Consider the following 18,662-nt stretch of genomic DNA (forward strand, 5'->3'; position numbering starts at 1 on the left):
ATTGAATAACTTTTTTTTTAAAACTGTATAAATTGAATTTAAACTACTGCAAAAAATAAAGAGAACATCATTTAGATTAATATTTCAATAGTAAATATTTATTATTTATCATAATTTAGAATAAAATATTCTTCAGTTCAGAAAACTTGATGATTTACAAATGAAGGCAAACATTTTTTTTTTTATGAATATCGTATTCTTTTAATTTTATAGTATTTAATAAAATAATTTTTCTTATAACTTAGTCTTGAGTATATATAGTATTGAATAGCATCAAGTAACAGATTAAATATTTAGTTCCGAATGCGTGTGGTGGCCGAGTGGGCTAAAGTACATGACTTAAGCTGCTCTTCAATCGAAGGGTCGGCAGTTCGAGTCCCATCGTACGTTAAAAAAAAATAAAATTCCTTCTTTACCGAGGGTAAAAAATAGCATTTAATTCTCCAGAGGAATTACATGAAGTCATACAAAGGGATAATAAATAATTTTTTTAAACAAGAAAAATTATTTATTGAAAAACCAAGATTAGGATTATTGTTGCTATTATAATATTATTATTAATTTTATTATTATTATCTTTGAATCAATAAATATAGGATCTCAATATTGCCCCTAAATCTCGATGAAAACTAAGCAGATCCAGGATTAAATGATTAAGAAATCACAGTAATATTACTGTCAATTCACAGCGATATTATTGTGATTTCACGAAGAATCTATAGTAAGACTGCTGTAAAATCACTGTATGATCACGGTATTATTACTGAGAAAGCATGACTGAAGCACTGCAGATCCAGCATAAACTGATAGTGAAATCACTGTAAATACACAGTGAGACTACTGTCAACTTACAGCTATACTACTGTAAATTGACTGTTATGCTATTGTGATTCTACTATGAATCGATGGTGAAATCATCATAAAATTACCATCGGATGATAATTATCACACAGTAAGCAAATGGCACAAAGTTACAGTGATTTCACTGTCATTTCACTATGGGTTCACTATCTTTCCACTATGATTTCACCGAAATTTCACCATGATTTCGGAGTAATCCCGAGTCCGCGAGGGTATATGTTAAATCATGCACAATTATGCATAGCTATTTATAATGGAAAATTAATGATCATGCATTGGATTGCATGACTGGGTATGACTTTGCATGAGCATACATGACTATGCCTGATTCATACTCTCTTAAAATGAACCAATGAAATTTCACTGATTCTCCAGTGAAATCCACTGGTTCAACCAGTGAAATCCACTGGTTCAACCAGTGAAATTCAATGGTTGAACCAGTGATTCGCCGGTGTACTATATAAATATAAAGAAAGTAGGTTAGATTAATTTCATTTTAAAAGTTTATTTAAAAACAAAGTGAACTAAAAGAGCCTTAATAACAATTATATTTAATTAAAAATTATTTAGTAATAAAAAATGAATAATATTTATTAAGAATTATAACAATTTAATTTGTGTTCAATATGAGCTGTTTGCTGTTGAGTTCTAATGGCAGCAGCATTAAAAATGTTCTTTAAATTCGGAACTGGAAAAGTTCTCTATAATTAAAAAAAAATTTTTTTTTTTTAAATAAATTAATAAATAAGTTTAAGTTTTGGCAGAGTATCATCATCCTTAAAAATTGGATTTAAATAATCCAGTAATTGCTGGATATTTAATTTTACACTGAGAAAATAAATACTATTTTCCAAACAAGAATTTCTTGGTTCAAGAAATCCGTTCAAAATATTTATTTTATTATTATTAATTATCAATTTCTTGAGAAAAGAGCATCAAATTTATTTTTGTTACCATATGAATTTGATACTATATTATGAGTAAACAAAAGACTAGCTTTACTTGAATTAAATACAAATTATTTCCTTCAATTCTACGAATTCTTGAGACAAAATTATATATTGAAAATTATCAAGAATATATGTTCTTGTATCAAGTAAATGTTCTTAATAAAAGAATTTTTTTTTCTCAGTGTAAAATGTCATTCATTTTTGAGGTTAGCTCCAAGCTATTGAAATTACTCCAAAGTCATTGATTTTTATACTCTGCAAAAATTGTGTCATCCCTATCAAAAATGAAAACTTGTTTAATAACTATAAATTGATAGTTGTTTAGTGGTTACAATGTGCGCTTACTAAATGGTTTTATAACGGTTTTCTAACTTATACCAAGTAAACTGTAAATAAACTGTAAAAAAATTGTCATTAGAACTATAAGAATACCATCACTTTCATCGATAGAAAAAGGTGTTGATCTGTTATCTATTTATTTTTTTTAAGACTCAGTTTAAAGTACAGTGAAAGCTGTATAATGTTACGCAGGTTTTCTTTTTGGCTCTTATTAGCGGTTTATGAGAAAAATAAGACAAAACTACGATAATTTTATATAGTTTTTACTTACTGAATTTGCTAATTAAAAAAAATATGATAAAAGCATTTGTTGCAAGAAAATAATATTTAGTTTTTTTTTCTAATTTTATCAATACTTACGTATAGTGAAAAAATTAAATTTGCTTCTCTATGAAAATTTTTTAGCAATTATTGGCTAAAAATACCGATAGTTAAGTAATTATATTTTTTAAATCATTTGGAAAATAATAATTAATAATTACCAAAATAATTGATTAGTTAATGGCTTTCATCGATGACAAATCAGAAAGACAAATATTTTTAAAGCATTACAAATATTCAAATTGATAGCTATCAAAGTGATTGAAAACTTATAATGGTCACATTATAAAAAAAAGCTCTCAAACTTTTTCTAAGATAAGCAAAACTTCAGGATAATTTTTTTAATTTCATTATCATTGAAGTCTTTTTTATAAAAAAAAATTTCACCTTAAATTATTAAACAATAAGTTAAAAATTTCAATTTTCTTTTTTTCATTTTTTTTATTCAAAAACCATATTTTATTGAAAGAACAAATAATAAATTTTCTAATTATTGTTCTATCCAGAAGATCATTTTAAACAAATTAAATAAGTTATTAAATTAAATAGATCATTTTCAACAATTTAATTAAAATCAAAAAACGAAAACATGTTTTAATTTGATTCAGTCAATAATTTGTAACAATTGAAAAATTAGAACATTTTTTAATTTAATTAATAAATAATAATTAAGTGAGGCATTATTGCAAAGTTTACTCCTGATCACTGTGGTATGATTTAAGAGACTCGGCATTAGAATCGCTCAACAACTCTATCAAGTCATCTTCCTCATTCTCTTTTTCGTCTTCTAGGTTGCTATCGATAATTTCCGCTTCTTCGATTTCTAGAGAGACTAAAAATCGATTCATCACATCTGGATTGGCACTTTTAGTTCTTTTTAGTCTGTCTCCTACCCATCGACGGATATTAGCAATGGGGTTATTCTCTCCATCCAAGCGTAGTCTTTTGTGGCGTTGTAGTTTTTCAAGAATTGCTAAAAATTAATGATAAGCAAAAATAAATTTCTGAGTTATTAAATTTTTTTTAATCTTAATGTCAATTCATGAATTCACTCCACCTATTCATGCTTAAATTAAATTAAAAACAAACAATTAAATAATAAAATGAATATTGGTGATTATTCAAAATAACGTTTTTTTACAATTCACGAGTTAATAAAATAGAGCTACGTAAATAGAAAAGCAAACGATTTGATCTAGTAAATTTTAAGAATTGCTGAAATATTTAATTGAATAACTTAATTTTGAAAAATTAACTCCCCTACTTACTAATGAACAAATAGCAAAGATTATTTGTAGTTTATTTCAAATTATTTAATTTTTAGTAATAAAAAGTATTAACTTTTTTTCAAAGCCAAATATCTGAATGCAAAAATTGATAAAGAATCGAAAATAATTTATTTTTTATGATATCAAATGTAAAAATATACTATAAGATCCATGGACTGCAAAAATATTTAGCTGAAAGATGTAAAATATAGAAACTGATATTTCTATTCCTTTATGACTTCTTTTTATTACGATCGTGCTGTTTAAAAACTATTTAAAAAATTTAGAAATTAATTTGTAAATAACTATTTTTTTCAATTTAAATTGATCAGAGTCATAATCATATTGATAGGAAAGTAACAGAATTTTAATAAACTATATCATTTGTTTTAAATTAGCTTATTCATCAGAAAATATTGAGTCTATATTTACTTGTGATGTTATTGTATTCTTGCGGAGTAACTTTTTTTTGGCCTTCGTATAGTTTGTCACTTACATATCTTGTAACTTGCTGTTCCACAGACCATAAAGCGTCGATAATCAAATTTGCTCGTCGTCGCATTGTTTTGGCCTGTGCAGCTTTTAAGTAAGCTTCATAGTCAATAGCTATTCCATCCAGTACTAAGATCTAGAGAACAAAAAAAATATTAATACCAGTTTTCTTTTAGTTTATTATCCTTAAATCAGATTTGTTTGTCATTAATTCCTCATTCAAGTAATCAAATTTGAAAATCCTCCATTTTATCTTAACTGACTATTGAAAATAAAAAGAAATTGATTTGCAATGGTATTGAATTTCTAGCAATCCTTATTAAATAATAAATTAAATATTCGGATATTTATAAAATTTGCTATAAACTTTTCTATACAGAAAAAATTAATAGACAAATTGCCAACGTCAAAAACAAATTGAGAATAATAAAAATTTGAAATATTAAAAAAAAATTAATGATAATTTATTAATCAATAAATTCAAAATGATTAGTAAAAAAATGTACCAAATTTTACCAGACTATTTACAAAGTAAAATCTTACGACTATTATTTATAGGGATCTTGTGATTATCGATACCTATAGTATAGGCTCTATCATGAATAGCTAACTAGTTGCGTCAGCGAAATTTATTTAATAATATAAATTATATTTCCAACTTCACCTGGTAATTTTCATCAACACGAGGAAAATCTTGGGCATCTTTTTCTGCATTTTTTTCATTTTGTCGTGGGTCATTTTGCTGTTGATCAAGTTGTCGTTGCTCAGAATGGTTCGCTCGTGTCATCTGTGCTTGGCGTTTCAGGTTTCTCGATTTTTGGAGAAGTAGGTTATTTTCTCGTCGCAATTTTTCTAGTTGTTTCATCAATTTCGCGTTATTGACCGCTACATCCTCACCGTTTGAATTTTTTTCAATTATAATATTCTAATAAAAATTATTACGAATTAATTCATATTCTAGCATTATATATAGAAAATTTATAATATAGATTATGAATTTGATTAATTCTAATAATATAATTATGCATACGAAATGATTTGTTATAATTAAGTTACTTTATAGAATAGAATATTCTCAAAATAAATGCAGTTGTAGAACGAAAAAAGAAAATTACGACTATTATAGTTTATGAGAAACTTAATTCTATGATAATTCTCTTGTAACTTACATTTTTCTCCTGTTGATTCGAATTTCCCGATGTTCCACTAGATAAAGCATCATCTGCTGGTAATCCAGTGCTTGGAATAGACGTAGAAGTACCAGGTTCATCATGAATAGGTTTAACAGGATTGGGTTCAACAGGATTAGGTTTAACAGGATTGAGTTCAACAGGATTAGGTTCAACAGGATCAGGTTCAACCTCCTGATGATGTAAAATTCATAATCATGTATCGATGTAAAACATATTGATTGGGGCATATTGTCAAAATAAAATATTGTTTATCATGATATTATTCAGAAAAATATATCAATTCTACTGCTCAAAAATGAAGCTATGGAAACTCAGTGCCAGTAATAATAAAAATTAAGTAACAATGATAATAAACTTACAGTTGTTTGTGCCTTTTCTTTCAATTTCTTTCTCATCCTCTCAATGATATCTCTTTCTCTTTGGGACGAATTTTTGGCTTGTACGGTTTTAATTTTTTTCTGAAAAATTTTAATTATGAATTATTTTGTAAAACTACAGATTATATTGCATTTAATTTTACTTTTGTTATGTCATTTCAAATCTGTTAATAGAATAAAAATTAAACTTTAGTGTATTTTTTTCATTATATTACTACATTTTTTTTAAATACTATTTTCTCTAACATCAATATTAAAAAGTAAATTTAGAAAACCAATCTTAAGTTGTATCAAAATTTGAAAAAAAGTTAAAAATATGAAGTATTTAACAATAACAAATTCAAGAACGTTGATCAAAAAATTGTAATTACAAATAGATAAGGAAATTACTACCTTTTGAGCATTAGCCTGGTTCGTTTCTTGATTTGAAAGAACTTTCCTTGATGGTACTGTATTAGGTTTCGTCATTCCAGGCGAGAAGTTGAGCCTCTTAACTGGTTTCAATCTTTTTCCACGGCCAAGCGTTGGACTTTTTATTTTGCTTGACAAATAACCTTTGTCATCTTCAATATATCAATTTGGCAAAACAAAATGAAGTTGTTGCATTAAAGTTTTATGAAAAGAAAATTATAATTACATAGTCTTGATGAAAAAGTATAAATCATTAAAATAAATATGAAAAGAAATGTACCACTTATTTCAATAACAGTACAAGCTATTGATTTATTGTTGATTGAAACACGGAGAGTTTTACTTCGGCCATAATCAGCTTGTTTAATCAAATCCTTTGTTCCACGGATTGTGTATTTGTTATCATCATCGCTCAGCAAGATGTTTTGGAGCTGGACGACCTTTTTACCTCCTGATGCCACTTGAATGATAGCGAAATCCATTGCTATTGATACACTCAAGAATAGATTAATGTCAATGTATTGATTACACAAGTAAATCGTGTTAAGAAACAACACTATGTTCTAATTCTTAATGTTTGAGTTATTAAATGATTTTAATAGTAATCAATTTTTTTAGAATTAATCAGCAAAATTTTAACAAATAATTCCGTTGCTATTCAATAATAATAAAATAAGATCAGCGTTGATCTGATCGTACTTTTTTTCTTGCTCAACTTTTTTTTTTGTTTTTAAAAATGAAATAATATAACCAAGATGTCATAACCAAAGGATATACTTATTTGTATTTCCCATAATTTCTTCAAGAATTAAATCATCTAATATTTACAATTATTTTAAAATGTTTTGATATCATAAAAAGTATCAACAAAAAAATTTGTGCATCAAGATTTTATAATAATTTAATCGCTTAAAAATAAAAATAATTACAATACTTACTGAATAGGTAAATGAATACTTTCCAGTCACAACTATAATTCTTCTTTTTAATAGACATATGCACATTTTTTTAATTAATTTTTTAATCAATTACTATAAATATTTTCACGCAATGTTTGTAAACAAATAGCACTACCCGGGAAAAAATGATTTTGCCTAATTATATATAATTATATGATTATAAATGGAATATATATAATTATATATGGTATTATATATGGTATTATATATAATTATATATGGTTATATATAGACCAATATATAAGTATATATAATTAGACCTAATTATACCGGGAAAAAAATGATTTTGCCTAATTATATATGATTATATATGGAATATATATAATAGTATAAATAATAGTATATTGGCAGGGTGTGCGACGAAAACGACATCTGTCGACCGCATTAAATCATCCTCAAAAAGCACAGAGAGAATACGGAAAGTTTTTATAAACAAATAATTAAAATTTTTAAAGATTGCAAAATATATGTGTGATACCACATTTGAAAGGTGGAAAAATATAGAGTAGATTGTACTGAAAAAAATAAGTATAACAAAATTTTAATAAATACAAAATAAATATTAATTTGAACGACATAAGGTTAGCTTGTAATAATAATAATAATAACAATAATAGTCATAATAACAAATGAGTTAAAATAATTATAATTATAATTTTTTCAAAGTTAAAATTATTAATTTGCATTAAGTAAAGAAATTAAAGTGATTTCAATTATTCGTAATTTTTAATTTTAAAACTCAATAATTAAAAACACTTTGTGTTAAAAATTTGTAATTTATTAAATTCCCCGTAATAATTTTTAGCCAAAGATGAACATCATGGATGGAGATGTATAAAACTTGCAATTACTATTTCTGTCAGTATTTTTGCAATTAATAACACAACAACTACTTGTTCTTATTTTTCAACACTGCTTTCATTGAACTGTTCACAAGAGTGCGATTTAACGCGTATTTCGTCCACTGCAGGCGCTCCAATCGATTCGATTGTCCCCACCCTATACTCCGCACCCTGCCAATACCCATATATAGTTATACATGGGTCTATATATGATTAGATCTGATTAGACCTGACCTATATAGACCCATATATAGTAATTTTTATTATATTTTAGATCTTTAGATCTATATATAATCAAATATAAATTAATTATTTATATATATATATATATATATATATATATATATATATATATATATAAGTTAATATTTTATTTAAAGAATATATTTAATATTTAGTTTTTCTAATTAAATATATTAGATGCTCTATAGTCTTTATTGATATTTAATAATCAATACTCGTTAAATGCATTATAGTTTTAGGTGTATATTATTGAGAAATAATAATTATTATATTATTATACTTATTATAATAAGTAAGATCTCATAAAATTAACGTTAAGAAGTTTCACCAAATATACTTTTAAAAATAACGAATATATATTCTTTAATATATTAGTAAAAATAACTCTAGTAATTTTCGTTTGTAAGTACTAATAGTCTAATGACATGATTTTATTATCTATCTATAAATACATAATAAAATGTTATATAACAAAAATAAATAAATGTAGTAGCACAGTCATTAATTATACTCTGTATTTATATTTTGAGGGAAATATAATTTGTTATGAATAATTGCAAACGTATAATTAAAAAAAAAAACTCCCCTCTGAATACTTCAATATTAATCGTACATAAACATACGTAATTGTATATAAATTACACATAATCATACACTAATGCAAAAAATTAAAGGAGCAGAAAAATTTTATAAATTTTTTAGTGATTTTTGGAAGGCTGTAACTTGGTGAAAAAAAATCGTATAGAAAATTTAAAAAAAGCATTTTATAGCTTGAAATCTCTAGTTTAGGTGTATTTGTTTTAAAATTTTTTAAAAGCTCCGATTATTGCGCAAACATGAGAAATACCGCGAGCCAAAAAATTTCTAAATTTTTGTTTTTTTTCCGAAGAGCCCACGGACCGCGGAAAAATTCTTTCAACTAAACGAATGCATACATCGTTTAGCAAATTTATTCAGCTTCAATTTGGCTTTTTTTTTAACCTCGTAGGACGATTTGTCGCAGAGATATCAGCCTTTAAACAGAAAATGATCCTTTTGGCTTTGATCTTCGATATTTCAGGTACCAATGATCGCACAGAAAGTTGAAGGGCGGCGTTGAAAACTTGAATAAATTCCCTACAAGACCCCGTCATCATTTTTTGAAAAAAAAAATTTTTTTTATTTTTAACATCCATTAGAAGAAAGTACGAAAAAATTACTTTTTTTGGTTTTTTAGTAAATCAACCGCTACTCTGCAAATATCGATAAAAAAATAATGTTGCCAGGGACTTTTTTAGCTTAATGTACCCCCAAGACCCCTGTAAATTTTTAAATTGATCTATCGAACCGTTTTTTGGGAATCATCGATCAAAGTTTAGCTAAACAATTAAAGGAGCAAGTTTTGTTCCTTTAATTGTGTAATCATAATCAAAATGAAAAATTTTTTTTTTTTCGACTTTTCTCAAATTTTTGCGTTGGTAACTCAGCAAATGCAAGGAAATGACAAAAAAAATAAAAAATTTCCAAAAAATTTAAAAAAAAAAAATTTAGAACACAAAAAACAAGTTTCAATTTTTTTTTTTTCTTCGATTCCTTCGATTCCTTATTCAAGTTTTCAACGCCGCCCTTCAACTTTCTGTGCGATCATTGGTACCTGAAATATCGAAGATCAAAGCCAAAAGGATCATTTTTCTGTTTAAAGGCTGATATCTCTGCGACAAATCGTCCTACGAGGTTAAAAAAAAAGCCAAATTGAAGCTGAATAAATTTGCTAAACGATGTATGCATTCGTTTAGTTGAAAGAATTTTTCCGCGGTCCGTGGGCTCTTCGGAAAAAAAACAAAAATTTAGAAATTTTTTGGCTCGCGGTATTTCTCATGTTTGCGCAATAATCGGAGCTTTTAAAAAATTTTAAAACAAATACACCTAAACTAGAGATTTCAAGCTATAAAATGCTTTTTTTAAATTTTCTATACGATTTTTTTTCACCAAGTTACAGCCTTCCAAAAATCACTAAAAAATTTATAAAATTTTTCTGCTCCTTTAATTTTTTGCATCAGTGTATATATGATTAAACCCGCCTAATTTTCGGATCTAATTATATATAAAATATGATATATATGTATTATACATAATCATATCTAATTATATATGAGTATATATAACTTATCTATGATTATATATAATTAGACCTGGCCAATTTTCAGATCTAATTATATATAACGTATTATATATAATCATATATAACCTATAGATAATTATATATAAATTATATATAATTAGACCTGGCCAATTTTTAGATCTAATTATATATACGGTCTTATATATAATTATATATAATTAGGCAAAATCATTTTTTCCTGGGTAGTTTTAACCTCAACAGATAAATAGTTTATCTCCAACTGTAAACTTATAAACAATAAAATTTTTTTTTAATTTTCACATTGTAGGATCTAAAATATTAATTATTTTTGTCTACAATTCACACTTATTTCATGTAATTTGTATAAATAATAACTTCCGATATACTTTTGAAAATAAATAAACATTTATGTTTACTTATTATATGATTACTCAATATTATTGCGTTCTAGAAAGAAATCGATTTATTACCTTAAAATCGATTACTAAGCTTCGAATATTGAAATTTTTCAATCGATTAAAGTAGTCGTTTATGTTAAAAGCAGTAAAATTAATTGTTAAAAAGTGAATCAAATTTTAAAATTACAATTATTGGAAATAAATTATAAATACGTTGACTGTTGTGTTTCAAGTTAATTTACAAAAAAATAATAAAAATTAATGGTTGTATGTAAAATTTTAGCTAAAATTTTTTTGTTTTTTAAATAATAAATTATTTGAAAAATAAACATTTCATAAGAAATTATTGTATTATCAAAGATGACTTTGTGTGTATACTTTAACAGAGAATTTGTTCAAAAAATACTTTATAAACCATATCTGTCACTTTTAACTAACATTATTTATTTTTTTTTAGTTTCAACAATGTGTTACGTCCCAGCCTGTATGGCAGATGACGTAGACTTTTACTTCCTTAATTACCGACCTGAAACCTAACTAATTATATCGAATATCGATAATCTAGTAATTCCAATAATATTTAATTAATCATATAAAATAATATAATATAATAATAGAATAATATTATTTAAGACATTTGAATATGAGTAATAATTGATAAACTTATTTTTCTATATTTTATCAAATATAAATAAGCGCTGACGCCTCGAGTTAATCCTCGAGACGTGCAGCTGCACAAATATCTATTTTGTTTAAGATAGCTTTTGTTAATAGATAAGTGACTCATTTGTTAGTAACAAAAGTGGAGAGATCGTGAGAACTAAGTATTTTCAATAAATATTAGAATGGATCATTCGAGAACATGCGTTATCTCGAATGACCCCTCCATATGACTCGATGCGCGGGTCTGATGCCCAAACGTATTGATAAGAGTTACTCTAGTTTTTCTCGATCAAGAGAAGTCAGTCTGAATTATAGAATCATAGAGAGCAGTCAGGCTCAATATTAAAACCTCAACTTCGTTCTCACATTCTCAAAGCTATTGTTAAGAATAACTTAACAATATTATAATACCAGAATTGTACATTTCACAAATTCTCCAACTATCACTTTATTCATTGAACAAAATAGATCCAGATAATATATTTAATAACATATAAATATAACCAGTTTATTTCAACCACCAAATGGTGGCTGTTCAACCTATAATTAATTATTATTTATAATTATATGTAAGTTTTCACCACGTCCAATTTAAATCGACCGCTCAACTACGCCAGCGCCAAAACATCAACCAGGACGTAACAAATGAAAAATAATCAAAACCGACACGGTGTTTCGCGTTTTTCTGTTTATCGCAGGAAGAAAAACTTGTATAACTTACATTTGAAAACATTTCCAAACGATCTCTTTTTTTCCTCTTTACCAGCAGACATTGTAAGTAATCATGTCAATAATAACAAAATCTACTTATAGTAAAAACACATATTGAGTAGTTTTTGACATAACTCCTATCATCTCCAACCCTGAATTACATCTTATTCACTACAATGAAGACATTACCCACCAAATTACAACACCGACAAAAAAATGTTCTTTTTCCAACACTTACAATGAGTCTTTTTTAACGAGCGAATCAGATCAAGCTGATAACTTTAATGTCATCGATGCAATGGACCATGAAGAATCCATAAATGAATGCGTTGATAGTCAGAGTATAACTTATCAAATTTTAACAAATCATTGTGAGACAAATTTTAATGATACTACTTTCATGGATAGTCAATTAAATAGTTTAATGTTTCCTGTTATACCAAAGTCAACCATTACTGCTAAAGATCATCTCTTAGCAGTAATGAGTTTATCTTCAAAATTTAAGTTCACTTATGAAGCAACATTGTCAATTTTACGATGGATTAATTGTGCGAGTGTTGGACAAATACTACCAACAAATAAACCTGCATTAGAAAAAGTGTTACTTCAGGATAATAGTATATTCAGCAAACATTTTTATTGTGAAATTTGTAATATTTATTTGGGGGAAGGTGAAATAATTAATGAATGCTATTCACAATCATGTAAACAAGAAAAATCAGTGAAGTTTTTTCTCCAGATAAGTTTGAAATCTTAAATTCAACAATTAATGGCACTTCCACAGATCGCATCAAGTTTGAAATACCGATTTTCACGAAGCAAAAAAAATCATGAAAACATCGAAGATATTTATGACAGTCCTAGTTATCTTAAACACTGTGAACTAGGTGGATTTTTATATAATTCTTGGAATTGTACTTTAACATTTAACACTGATGGTGCAAGCTGTTCTAATTCATCTAATACTAGTGTTTATCCAGTTTTTTTACAAATAAACGAACTCCCTCTTCATTTACGGATTAAGCATATGCTTTTGAGTACAATTTGGGTTGGAAAAGGTCATCCTGACATGAATCTGCTGTTAGATCCTGTTATCACCGAGTTAAATCCCTGTTGAAACAAACTCATAGATTCTCGTAAAAAAAACATATTTTTCTATGAGACTTTATGAGCTACAAAATTTTCTATGAGAAACGAAAAATTTGCTCATAAAACTCTTTATGAGAATTTATGGGTTTTTATTTTGTTCATGATCTTAAGCGATATATCTTATACAATTTTCATGGGAATGAATGAGAATTTTTATTTTATGAGATACTATAAGTTAAATCGTCAGAAATTTCTATAAGATTAAATATAGAAAATTTCTTTATGAGTTTTTATAAGTATTTACTACTTTACTCTTAATGAGAGTTTATACAGAATATCCTGATACGTAAAAGTCTCTCAAAATCTCATCAATTCTATTCATATAAAAACACCTACGAGTTTTATGAGTTTGAATGTGACTTTATCTAAAGTTGAATTCTCTTAAAAAATTTTAGAGTATTTAAAAGATTTTATAAGACATTTCCGCAGAGTAATGAATGCAACAATTTTAAAAGATTTAATGAGTAATTTCAGTGCCAAATACACATCAATTTCTCATAAAAATATATTTATGTGGTTACTTGATTTATGAGTTTCTAAGAGACTTATCTAACAAGAAAATCCTCTTAAATTACTATTCAAATGTTCAAGTAAATAAAAAGTTCCTACATGATTATTAACTATATTATTTCTACTTAACAAATTTGAAAGAATTTTAATAAATTTTATTTCTTCATGTTGAAATTGTCATCCTATGAGATCCGATGAGAACTTGGTATATATCATAATGACATAAATTTCTCATAAAATCTATTTTTCGAAAACGCTAGATTTATGAGATTTGATGAGACTTTTTTAAAAATCCGTAACTCTCAGAAAATCTTTTACTGTTAGTGGATTTGTTGTGGTCGACTATTGAAAAATATGAAGCTTAATGACATCCCTTATGAAAAGGAACGATTTAAATCGATTAGAAAAAAAAATTTTTAAATCATTTTTAAAAAAATGTATTTACCTACGTAATATTTGAAGATTTTACATAAAGAAAAATTATTACATCTACACGGAGAGAAATTAATTATTGTATCTACAATACAAAAATTGTAATTTTAACTATCTAAAATGGTAATAACATTTTTCAGTGGTTATACTGATTAGTATTACTATTGAAAATGATAACAGTTACAATTGATGATGGTAACGGTTACTATCGAAGATGCTAATTGTAATTATTAAAAATTATAATTGTTACAATCGATGATGGTAACTATTACCATTCAAAGTTGTAAAAATTCTTAACTAAGAATGTGTGTGTGCATGAGTGTGCGCGTGTGTGTATGTTCGAGTGGGTGTATGAGTGCAAGCGCGCGCGTGCGTGTGCATGTGTGCGGGTAAGTGTGCGCATGTGTGCGGATAAGTGTACGTATGTGTGCAGGTAAGTGTGCGCAGGTGTGCGGGTAAGTGTGCGCACCCGTGTGTATGTACATGTGTGCGAACCCGTGCGTAGGTGTGTGTGTATGTGTGTTTGTGTGCATATATATATATATGTGTGTGTGTGTGTGTGTGTGTGAAATTAATCACTTCCCCAGTTAAACAAATTACACATAGACAAGCGTCAGACTATAACGTTTATATTTTAATTTTTTATTAGCTTAGATGGTCATCAATATTTAGGCTGATAGTAACCATTACCATCAGGTTATTAAGAATTACGATTTTTTTTTAATAGTAGTAATTATTTAATATAATAACAGTTATAATTTCTGGTTATCATAAATAATTGGTAAACTTGACCATATAGATGGTAGATACTACCATTCAGATTGTTTATTTAATAATTTAAATGATATTATCAATCATATAATTCAGTTTAAGAATTGTACTATAACTTGATGGTAACTTTTACCATAAAATTCTCTCCGTGTAGAAGCCTATTAATGTTGAATGATATTTTATAACCGCTTAAAACAATAAGACAAACTATTCCCGTATTAATCCTCATAGTGACATTGCAGTTGATTACTCATACGTTCTCGTATAATAATAAGTCAAAAATGCCTTTCCATCTTATTAATTCATTCAAAATCGCGTAAAATGATAGAAAGATTAAGGATTTGCATATAAAACCTTATAGCAAAATTTTAGTCGATTATTCGTACGTTCACATTTAATTATAAGACGAAAATCGTTTTCAGCTTCATTAGTTCATTCAATATCGCTTGAAATGATATGAAAATCAACTATTCCCTCATAAATCCTCATAGGGACATTGCAGTTAATTTATTATACATTCTCATATAATTATCAAACGAAAATCTCTTTCATTCGCATAAATTCATTCAAAATCACTCGAAATGACATAAAGATTAAGTATTTCCTCATAAAACCTCATAGGAAAATTGCAGTCGATAATCCATACGTCTCATCTAATTATACGACAAAAATCTCTTTCAATCTCATAAATTCATTCAAAACTGCTGGAAAAAATACGATCTACTATTTCCACATAAAAGCTCATAGGAACATTGCAATTCATTTTTTATACGTTCTCATATAATTATAAAACGAAAATCCCTTTCATTCCCATAAATTCATTCAATATCTAAAATCAAAAACTAAAATTTATTTGGGACAACTAAATTTTATTACGTCAATATAATCTATTTTATCATTTTTAACAAATGATTTAATAGACCCTTTTTGGTTGACATTAATATTTCTCTCTCTAAGATAATAAAATCATTTGGTAAAGTTAAGAAAATATTTATTTAAGGGACAAGTAAAATATTTTATAGTCCCAATAAATCCAAATATTGAAGCAAAGTATTGTTATATTAACTCTAATAAACATTACTTAGATACAAAAAAATATATTCATTTAGAATAAATATATATATTTGTTCGAGGTTAATAAATATCTATTTGAACCTAATGATTATTGATTTAAAAAGTTATAATGTTAGGCAGCAGCAGCGAGAGTAGTTCGGTGCTCGCCACTAGATCGCGCCTACCATTTGTGGTGTCCCTGGTAAGATACTTATTTCAGAGTTTTTATATTCGCCAGCTTGAAGCATTCATGGGACGGATTATCCGCTGAAAATTTTTGATTATTGTGGTATCCTGTATTAGACTATGACATTAATGTTTAATATTAATGTTTTTTCTGAACAAATTTGTCATAGTACGAAAAAAATTAAGTGGCAAGGAAATAAATTATTCTTTTGAATATGCATTTATTTAACTGTTAAATAAATATTCTGTCATTTTAAAATAATATTCAATTATTATTAATAACACACTCTCTAAAGATCACTCATATATTTCATTATGACTACTTTATAAACTCTACAGGTAATTAATTTGATTTTATGCTTTCTACTAAACACGTAATTATCTTTACTAAATATTTTATAGTTTCCAATAACTAGTTTTGTTGGTTGATTATAAAATATTTAGTTAAAATAACCAAATATATGATTGGCAATGCGGGCAATCAAATCATTTTCTTGTCACAACTAAAATTTAGTTGTCAGGAGAAAATTATTTTCTCAGTGTACTATTTCCACATAAAACCTTATAGGAAAATCGCAGTCGATTATTAATATTTTCTCATTTAATTATAAGAAGAAAATACCTTTCAATCGCATAAGATTATTCAAAATCGCTTGAAATGATAGACTGCTCTGCTTATGATTTCATGTCTCATAAAATATCATAAACATACAAAACATTCTAAATTTCTTATAAAAATTTTATCAGATTTTATGAGAACTGAATAAAAAATAAGAGTTTTGCGTTTTTTCTCATACAATCGTTCTATGAGAAACTATGAGGAATTTCAGTGCCAAATACACTGCCATTTCTCATTAAATTTCTAGGGTAAATATTTTTTTATGGGAATCTATGAGATTGTTTCAACAGGAATGAACTGTATGAAACTGGTATTACGTGGTCTTTTGATGGAGTAAATTTAAATACTAGCAAATTTGCAGTTTTAATATGTAGCGTAGATTCTGTTGCCCGCCCTATGATTCTTAATATGAAGCAATTCAATGGTGAATATGGTTGCACATTTTGCTATGCTTCTGGGCGTCGTTTAGCTAAGAAAATGGTGTATCCCTTCGAGCGAATTATTGAACACCGCAATCATGATGATCTTATCTCCCAGGGAGTAAGGGCTTTTCAATCTCAAGCGCCTTATTTAGGAGTCAAAGGACCAACAAATTTGACATTATTGCCACTGTTTGACTGTATAGATGGAATGGTTGTTGAACCGTTACATAATGTTTTTCTGGGTGTAACAAGACAATATGCCTTACTTTTATTCGCTGAGGATCCGAAAGCACCATATTACATTGGAAAACCGTGTCAATTACGACGTATCGATCAGCGTTTGGTCAGTTTAAAGCCACCGAATCGAATATCTCGAAGACCAAGATCAATATACACCATAAAACAGTGGAAAGCTTCCGAATGGAGAAATTGGTTGCTGTATTACTGTCTACCATGCTTGGAAAACATCTTAAAACCAAAGTATATGAAGCATTTAGCAAAATTATGTCAAGCTATATACATATACAATTCAGATTCAATATCATTTAGTCAGTTACAAAAAGCTCGAACTCTCTTGGAAGATTTTGTTTCTGGTTTTGAGGTTTTATTTGGCATCGAAAATATGTCTTTTAATGTTCACTTGCTGTGTCATATACCTACTACAGTTAAAAATTGGGGGCCATTGTGGTGTTATAATGCATCAGTATTTGAGTCCTTTAATAATAAAATTTTAAGCGAAATAACGAGTCCGAATGGAAGAGAAATTCAAATTGCTTCCCGATTTATGACGAAAAAATATATTGAAAATGTATGCTATGATGATACAGTTAACACTATTACTCAAACATTTATTAAAAATATTTTTGAACGCAGAAAAATATTCGATGACACTGATTGTAATCATAATTTTAAAGGTCTTGGCGCGAAAAAAAGAAGAAAAAGTAAAAAGTGGGAGTACAATGCTTTGAAAAAATTTGGCTATAAAATAAAAATTCTCACGGAATTTAAAAAAGCTTTGATCAATAAAATTGATTTTCGATCAATACAGCAAGTAAACTCTCATAGCCGTTCCAAGCTTTCTGTCTTTAGCAAAACAAAATTCAATAATACTGGTATGTGATATCCTACAGGAATAAATAGGATAAGGTTCTTATTTCTAGAGGTGATGAGTAGTTGGTCAGGTTTAAAGATATTGTAAGTTTATTAAACAATGTATTACAAGACAAATGGCACGTCTTTTGTCAAATGCTCGTACAGAACTAAATTTTCACACTCAGGTCAACTGACCCTCGACACTCATCCCTTTTCCCACTCCTCGTACTTGCCTCCCTCAAGAATCATACCTAAAATACCTCGCATCTACTCTTGCT

At 27.2% G+C, this 18,662-nt stretch overlaps 2 protein-coding genes across 11 annotated transcripts in view; one reads left to right on the forward strand and one right to left on the reverse strand.

Annotated features, from left to right (window-relative positions):
• Positions 1 to 18,662, forward strand: part of LOC130674864 (potassium voltage-gated channel subfamily H member 8) — a 535,814-nt gene that overhangs the window by 117,178 nt on the left and 399,974 nt on the right. The window lies entirely within an intron of this gene.
• Positions 2,934 to 11,216, reverse strand: LOC130674868 (uncharacterized). Of its 6 annotated transcripts, XM_057480309.1 has the most exons (10): positions 8,248 to 8,270; positions 8,023 to 8,184; positions 7,151 to 7,306; positions 6,493 to 6,696; positions 6,195 to 6,364; positions 5,784 to 5,882; positions 5,401 to 5,595; positions 4,896 to 5,156; positions 4,172 to 4,367; positions 2,934 to 3,444 (listed from the first exon to the last, which is right to left on the reverse strand). In XM_057480309.1, exons 3-10 carry the CDS (start codon positions 7,206 to 7,208, stop codon positions 3,164 to 3,166), a joined length of 1,464 nt encoding a protein of 487 aa, XP_057336292.1. In that variant the 5' UTR covers positions 7,209 to 7,306; positions 8,023 to 8,184; positions 8,248 to 8,270; the 3' UTR covers positions 2,934 to 3,163. The 6 variants fall into 6 exon arrangements, with proteins under 6 accessions (XP_057336292.1, XP_057336293.1, XP_057336290.1 ...); XM_057480310.1 differs by lacking the exons at positions 8,023 to 8,184; positions 8,248 to 8,270 and adding an exon at positions 11,155 to 11,216 and having other exon boundaries at positions 7,151 to 7,243; XM_057480307.1 differs by having other exon boundaries at positions 7,151 to 7,282; positions 8,023 to 8,281.

This window comes from Microplitis mediator, chromosome 9, assembly GCF_029852145.1.
Source record: "Microplitis mediator isolate UGA2020A chromosome 9, iyMicMedi2.1, whole genome shotgun sequence".
NCBI lineage: Eukaryota > Metazoa > Arthropoda > Insecta > Hymenoptera > Braconidae > Microplitis > Microplitis mediator.

Excerpts from the sequence above, each read along its gene's own strand:
- LOC130674868 (XM_057480310.1), bottom strand. The coding sequence starts at position 7,208 with ATGTCTATTAAAAAGAAGAATTATAGTTGTGACTGGAAAGTATTCATT. Across the intron at positions 6,365-6,492 it reads TACTGTTATTGAAATAAGTG|ATGACAAAGGTTATTTGTCA; the intron begins GTACATTTCTTT and ends GATATATTGAAG. Across the intron at positions 3,445-4,171 it reads AGAATACAATAACATCACAA|CAATTCTTGAAAAACTACAA; the intron begins GTAAATATAGAC and ends ATTAATTTTTAG.